Consider the following 7,862-nt stretch of genomic DNA (forward strand, 5'->3'; position numbering starts at 1 on the left):
GCACAACCCCACATCATTTTGACATCAAATAAGCCATACTAGATATATCACAAAGTTGAATGACTGTGAATCTGTGTGCATATCTGGGTGTGCCTGCCTGTTGCCTACCTAACAAGCATTGAAACACAGTTACAACACAGTCAAAATCAAAATATGTCAAAATCATTCGATTTCAGAATGTTACTTCGAGGTTCCTTCAACTTGGACAGGTGTCCATTCATAACTATGAAACACAGACGGAGCCAAGAACACTTGAACATTCCTTAAGAAAATCCATACTCAAGCACAGGTTTTCTCAAGCACAAGCATCACATAGTCAAGCACAGCCCCATCCTTCAACATTGACACACACTCCCATAGTGTAAGTCACAGCCAATCATAAAATGCAGAAGGGAGAGGTGGGCTCATTTCTGAGGTTTTCTGACGCTGTCATCTGGTTTCCTGAGAACGGCACTGAGCCGACCCCATGACTCAGGGCTGAGCTATATAAGAACACACTCACACACACTCAGCATAGTTTGTTCAGTCCACAGCAGCAGAACAGACATAAAGGGCTCTTCACCTTATTAGAAAACATTGACTTGGGTAAGATTGAGCTTCACATCCCCAGTTCTTTTATTTTGTTTTATGACACATTGTGGGGTTTTTATTGTTGTTGTTTGACAGTTATGTGCTATTGGTATAAGTGAGAAGGCAGATAAACTTCCCCTTTATCTAGTTATCTCCAGTTAATGGTTCTAAGATTTGCAAACTCCCAATCCTACAATACAGTTGATGCTGTACATAGCAGTACAAGACTATTTATTACCTTACTGCATAATGTAGACAATTGTGTGTAAATAAAATGGTGGACAATTCCTTATGTGTGGATGTGTGTGTGTGCGCGCTATCTGTGTGTACTTGGGTATCTGCTTTTTTGTTCAGTGGTGCAGAAATATTTTTACATCCCCCTGACATTCACTGATAGCTCTTACAGATGTGCTCATCTTACATGCACTTTAGCTCAGTGATGGCCTTCAGGAGTAAATAGTCTTGTGCCATCTGAGCTCTTTTGTTTTAAAAAGCCTTTTCCTCGTGTAAACTGCATAAAACTGCATTGGGGAGCAGAATACGTGTATTTTATAATGTCAAAAGAACTTTGTTATTAAGGGAAAACAAGTAAAAGCGTCTATCACAAACTGTCTTGGCTTCTCTCTGATCTACAGGAGCTCTGAGGCTGAACTATTGTTAGCAGGGAAAAGACCAAGAGATCATCACAAGAGGTCAAAGGTTGTTTGTACCGAGCCAGAATGAGCTGCCTGTTAGCATGGCTGCTCCTCCTCTTAGGAACCATGGCTCAAGGTTTGTTTCTCTTGGTCTTTACACCATATTTGTAAATACAACCTTCAGTACATTTCTCTGTCTATCAACAAATAGCCAAACATCTTTGTGGTCTTGCATAAACTAAAAGTGCAATCAATCCTGACGTGTTACTGAATAATCAACATTTTACAAAGATGGAAATTTAACTTGCCGTGTTAAGGAGTAAATTTGGCAAGTTTATCATTTTTCTGAGATTGTACTGATGTCATAACTGAACATTAACAGCTGCCTTGGGGTCACATGACCCCACGAAATGTTACGCTCCTCCGTTAAGTAAAGCCACTGAAGATGAATAGCCCAATTGTTGATTTTCTCCTCTTTCGTCCAGAGGTTGATTGGAAGTTATGCGTGTAAGCCAGAGGCTGTGGGACCACCTGTCAGCAATTGGCCACACTTTCATTTCTTTAGCATGTGTGTACAAAGCTCAGCAGCATGTGCGCTTAACATGTACTTCTGGACTGGGCGAGGACAAGCGGAGTGTTGGAAAGGGTGACTGAGAAGAGGCCCAGTTCAGAGCTAAAATGGGAGCTAATATATTTACCTTATATTTAGGTTTGTCTTTGTGATTTATACTGCTATTAAAATTAATTGTCTTGCTAAATGCAAGTAAGGCAAGAGTTTGATGGCTAATAAGAGAGCAGGGAAACGAAACATTGTTATTCTTTATTCCAGACATTTACATCATTTGTTAGGCTTTAGGTAACAAGATTGTTGATATAAATATTTCCACCACCACATTAAAGAGAGCTGAGGCTCATTTTTCACACAAGCATAATGGTGATTGATTACTTTAGAAGAAACCTTTAAAGAGAGTGAATTGAAAATGTTATTTGCAAGCTAAATTGCATTACAGTGAAGTCATCTTCTAAACAGATAATGTCTATTTAAAATCCAGCAAATGCCACGACTTGAAAATATATTAAAGACTGGACATCTAAAACGTATTCCTTTCTTAATAGAATCACAGAGTGCAGACAGTGGAAGTTCTGTGAGGCACAACCCAGCTGTGTTTCATATTGAAGGTGATTATGCATGCATTTTAGAGCATAAAAATGACATTCGTGACATTCATTTAAAACGAGGCTTTAAGGCTTATACACAACAAGCCATGATGTTTAGTAGTGCTTCATGTCCACACTCTAGACAAGCTTGTAATCTTGGTGATCCTTAATATTCCAGAATGCATATGTACTCCAAACTGTTATAGAGCAAATTCTATATGTTTATTGAAGACTGGATACATGAATTAAACATGGAAAGGAACGCTCATATTGCACTACCTGCCTGAGCACAGTATCAACCTTCTCCCTCTATTTAGACAAATATGAATGGTCAACTTGGTTCAATGTGGATCACCCTGGAGGGAAGGGAGACTATGAGCAGCTGGACGCCATTCGCGTCTACTACCGAGCTCGAGTGTGTGACTCCCCGTGGGATGTGGAGGCCCGTACCACAGACTGGATCCCAGCGCGTAACACCAAGGAGAGGGTGCATGTTGACCCCGCCGTGGGCTTCTGGTGTGTCAATGCTGAGCAACCTGCAGGAAAGAACTGCTCCAATTATGTGGTTCGATTCCTGTGCCCAGTAGGTTAGTTTACATGATGCTGCTTATATATTGTTGTTTTTTAAAGTATGCATCCATGTGATAACCCTGTGTGGGATTGGGTTTTTGTTCACAAAAAAGAAATTTGAACTCTAATGCAATTGTAAAATCTAATTGGACAATCTCTGACCTTTGGGGCATTAGACAAGCAGCCAGAATCTCCTGGAGTGTGGGGTCCATGGTCAGCCTGGGGCCTGTGTCCTGCACAGTGTGGTCAGGTGGCAGATCAGGTGCGCTCCAGGACATGCAAAACCCAATCCAGGTGGTGCATTGGCTCATCTGTAGAGGGCAGGCAATGCAAAGGACCGACATGTCCAGGTAATACACCTGTTGAGTCAGATACAATTAGCGATAGGCCAGGCTACTCAAACAGAAGGATCTCATTTACAGCTATTTGCTCACATGTTAAGAGGTAGACATGGCTCCCTGTAAACAAAGGGTGAAAAATTGGCCCTGATGTTTTAAAGACCAGTAAAAAAACAGTATCATCTTAATGGCATAACAAAGTTTGTAACAACTCTTTTTTTTTTTGCTGTAGATTGCAATCTGCAGTGTGTGGTGGGCATGGTGAATGCTGAGTGCACAGCCTGCACGTGCCAGGACCACACTGTTCTAGGCTCGGTCCGCAGTGCTGGGGGTCTGCCTGGCCCTGGAGCAGCCATCATGGTATCTAGCTCCACCCCCAGGCTTCTCACCCTGACCGACCACAATGGACACTTCCGTGTGCCCGGAATCTGCCCAGATGGCAACACTACACTGATCGTCAGGCTGCAGAACCATGCTCCTCAGAGCGTCACCATGCCGCTGAGTGCTGAGCACACAACTGTGTTTCATGTGAAGCTGGAGAGAGCAAGTAACGGCCCGAACGATTACATTCAATTACGTCACAGTTGAAGAGATTCAATTTCCCTTTTTTGTACGAGTTAAACTTAAAAGCGAATAGACTATACATAAGACTACAAACAAGCTAGAATCTAAAGAGTCTTTCATGATAAATTAATTGGGTTTTCATGATAAACTCTACAGCAAAAAAGTAACACTGATTTCTGCACAATCTTTACAGTGTATCTATAAAATATATAAAATGCACTGAATAACATGTAACAATGCAGTAATTCTATACTGACAAAATGGAAAACAATATCAATCCTTACAGAACAAGTACTGAGTAAAGGGGATCAATGTGTCACATATCGTTATTCAATATATTACAGTGTACAGCTATAGTTAAACTGTAACAATGTTAAAGGAAAAAAAGAACAAAAAACAAAACGGACTAAGGTGTAATCAAGAAAATAATCTCACCATATATATTTCTTAGAAAAACTGTATGTGCAAAAGAACCCAGAGTCCAAAGCCAGGAGGGAGGGTCAAACAGTTGCTTTTTGCTGTAAAGTGGCTGGCACATCTGAGCCTGACCATTACCAGTGGTAAGATAAGGGCTACAGCTCTTCAATCTTAGTTCAGCTGCCACATTTGCACATATGTTCTGGGAAAGGTGATACATATAATAGGCAAATGTTTTGTGTACAAACCACATCTTTTTACATTTTCCTAGGTTTCACAATGGAAGCCTGCTTGAGAAGAGTAGGTATCACTATGACAACACTTTGGTTTTGAGGAACCTACAGCTGAACCAGGCTGGAGAGTACTACTGCAGAGCCACTAACGAGAATGGAGCGATAAAATCAAAACCAGCAATGCTCACAGTCATAGGTAAGCCTTTGATCTAATGTAAACACAAAGCTTTACAAAGTTTACTGCACTATGCCACTTTATGGACCATGTACAATTAACCTTTTACTATCTAAAGGTCAAAATGAACCATCATGCAACCCAAAGCCTGAATCCCACTTGATTCGCCTGCCACGTGACTGCTACCAGAACCAGACAAACTCATTTTATTATGATGTAGGGAGATGTCCTGTAGGAACATGCACAGGCCAACTGGATAAAGGCATTCGATGCAAAGACTCCATATCCTTCTGTTGTGGAGTTTCCAAGATGGAAAAGAGACAGATAACATGTCAAGGCTACCAGTTACCCACAATGGTAGCCACCCAGTGTGGCTGCAAAAAATGTGTTGAAACAAAAGCTATAGTTTATGGACGTGCAATTGCGGCAGACACAGGCGAGCCCCTGAGGTTTGGACACATCTACATGGATGGGTTAAGGGTTAGCCGAACAGGATACAAAGGCACTTTCTCTATCCACGTGCCTCCAGACACACAGAGGCTTGTTCTCACTTTTGTAGACAATATGCAAAAGTTTGTAAACACCACAAAGGTACTTTTGTTCAGTACCAAAGGAGGAGCTGTGTACCATGAGATTAAACTGCTAAGGAAGAAGCCTCCTGTTACAATTCGCTCAACAGACACCAACAAACTAGAACTTGGAGAAGTAGAGGGAGAGGAACCCATGGCTGAGATTGAAATACCACCAAATGCCTTCTACAAGCAGAATGGGGAGGTATTTGTAGGTAATGTGCAAGCTAGCATTACTTTTCTGGACCCAAGAGATGTATCCACAGCAGCAGCTGCTCAGAGCGATCTCAACTTTGTGGACACTGAAGGCGACACCCTTCCCTTGAGGACCTATGGTATGTTCTCAGTGGACTTCAGAGATGAGGAGGGTGGCGAGTCCTTAAATGCTGGAGAGGTTAAAGTTGGCCTGGATGCAGCCCAAGTGAAGATGCCTGAACACCTGAAGACAATGAAGCTGTGGTCTCTCAACCCAGAGACCGGCCTATGGGAAGAAGAGGGACAGTTCCATGCAGAAAAAAAACGACGAGGAAAACGAGAGGAGAGGACCTTCCTAATTGGCAACATGGAAATCAGAGAAAGGCGGCTGTTTAACTTGGATGTTCCTGAAAACAGGAGATGTTATGTTAAAGTCCGCGCCTTCCGCAGCGAACGCTTCGTACGGAGTGAGCAGGTTGAGGGTGTTGTGATGACTCTGATCAATATGGAGCCTACACCGGGTTATTCAAGCAATCCTCGTGCATGGGGCAGGTTTGACAGTGTCATTACTGGACCTGATGGTGCATGTCTACCTGCTTTCTGTGATGACCAGAAGGCAGATGCATATTCTGCTTACGTCATGGCCAACCTTGGAGGAGAAGAACTGGAAGCAGTAGCTTCTGCACCAAAATTAAATCCCAACACCATTGGCGTCCTTCAACCATACCTGAGCAAGCTGAATTACAGGCGAACAGACCATGATGACCCTAGAATGAAGAAGACAGCATTCAGCATCAATGTAGCAAAACCTAGCCCAAACACAGCTGAGGAAGCAAATGGTCCGATTTATCCATTTGAAAAGCTGAAGGAGTGTGAGGAAGCTCTGTTCAGTGCACCCCACTTCCGCTTTTCAAGAGTTGAGGGAGATCGCTATGACTACAACACTGTTCCTTTCAATGAGGATGATCCCATGAGTTGGACAGAAGACTACTTAAGCTGGTGGCCAAAACCAATGGAATACAGAGCTTGCTACATCAAAGTTAAAATCAACAGTCCTCACGAAATCAATGTTCGTTCTCGCAACATGGGAGGCACGCATCCAAGGACTGTGGGCCAGCTTTATGGCCTTCGTGACACCCGCAGTATCCGCGACATGGACCAGTCGATGGTCTCGGCTGTTTGCTTAGAGTTCAAATGCAGCGGTATGCTTTATGACCAGGACCGCGTAGATCGCTCTCTTGTGAAGGTGATTCCTCAAGGTAGCTGCAAGCGAGATGGTGTCAATAGCATGCTACAAGAGTACTTGGTCAACCACCTTCCACTGGCTGTCAATAATGACACCAATGAATTTACCATGCTTGCACCATTGGACCCTCTAGGTCACAACTACGGAATCTATACAGTGACTGACCAAGACCCTCGTACAGCTAAGGAGATAGCACTTGGACGTTGCTTTGATGGCACATCAGACGGCACCTCACGAGTCATGAAGACCAGTGAAGGTGTGGCACTAACGTTCACCTGTGGTGATAAAGAGGTCACCAGACAGAGTGTGTTCCAGCAGCTGCAGAGCTCACCTGGCCGAACCACAGCTGGAAGGCCGAGAAGAGGCAACAGAAGACAAAGAGGAGACCCGGCAGCGCTCCGCAATAGCCAGAGAAGGAGCACCCGCAATCCTAACAAACGCTCTCAAACCACAGGTTTAAGCTCCAAGCAGTAAACAAACATGGTGAATAGAAATGGGCTAGTCGTGCCTATTTCAAAAGATATTCCATAACAACTGATTGATATAAGAATCAAAGTTTGACCATATGAGATGTACATTACATAAGTTTATGAAAGCTGATAAACACTTAAAATATATCTTGGTGTGCTGTAAAACAGTTTTTTTTTTTCTTTAAGGTAACATCAAATTTATCTTGCTGATCCATAAATTCAAGTTTGTGACATAACCCTATGGAGCACATCAGAATGGTTTACTTCTTTAAATATACTACATAAGGTTTAAGAGGAAGGTTTTGCAGTACAATTTCAGAAACGTTACTGAACTGAAATCAGCAGTGGGTCATTTTACATGAAACCCTGTTTTTAAATAACTATTTTTGCTCATGTACTTTTTCACTTGTACTGTGATAAATATTTACTACTTGAAATTGTAAATAATGGAATATTTATTTCATAGGCAATATAGCATTTCAAGCACCAAAAAAGCCAAATAAATATCAGTGCTTTTGATTCACTTGTAATGTAATTAAAAACCACTGCTGAAAATGCTTGTCCAGAATTTTTTTTGACCAATGATTTTATTAAATTAGATCTTTAAAAAACACTGTTGGAGTCTTGTCATTGTCCTTGAGCAGTCATTGACCAATTATTAATTTTGTAAAGCAAATCTTTTGCCATGGTTAGGAAAAACAAACACCTTAAGATGTCAAATA

General features: G+C 42.1%; 1 protein-coding gene across 1 annotated transcript; it reads left to right on the forward strand.

Annotated features, from left to right (window-relative positions):
- Nucleotides 1-513: 513 nt before the first annotated feature.
- Nucleotides 514-7,753, forward strand: cilp (cartilage intermediate layer protein, nucleotide pyrophosphohydrolase). Its single transcript, XM_027008924.3, has 9 exons — nt 514-585; nt 1,206-1,341; nt 2,322-2,384; nt 2,681-2,950; nt 3,110-3,283; nt 3,504-3,818; nt 4,287-4,395; nt 4,524-4,681; nt 4,779-7,753. The coding sequence occupies exons 2-9, from the start codon at nt 1,290-1,292 to the stop codon at nt 7,142-7,144; spliced, it is 3,507 nt and encodes a 1,168-aa protein (XP_026864725.2). The 5' UTR covers nt 514-585; nt 1,206-1,289; the 3' UTR covers nt 7,145-7,753.
- The last annotated feature ends 109 nt before the right edge of the window (nt 7,754-7,862 follow it).

The sequence above is a fragment of the Electrophorus electricus genome, chromosome 23, assembly GCF_041902795.1.
Source record: "Electrophorus electricus isolate QZ-2024a chromosome 23, ASM4190279v1, whole genome shotgun sequence".
Taxonomy (NCBI): Eukaryota; Metazoa; Chordata; class Actinopteri; order Gymnotiformes; family Gymnotidae; genus Electrophorus; species Electrophorus electricus.

Excerpts from the sequence above, each read along its gene's own strand:
- cilp (XM_027008924.3), top strand. The coding sequence starts at position 1,290 with ATGAGCTGCCTGTTAGCATGGCTGCTCCTCCTCTTAGGAACCATGGCT. Across the intron at positions 2,951-3,109 it reads TCGATTCCTGTGCCCAGTAG|ACAAGCAGCCAGAATCTCCT; the intron begins GTTAGTTTACAT and ends TTGGGGCATTAG. Across the intron at positions 4,396-4,523 it reads GAGCCTGACCATTACCAGTG|GTTTCACAATGGAAGCCTGC; the intron begins GTAAGATAAGGG and ends ACATTTTCCTAG.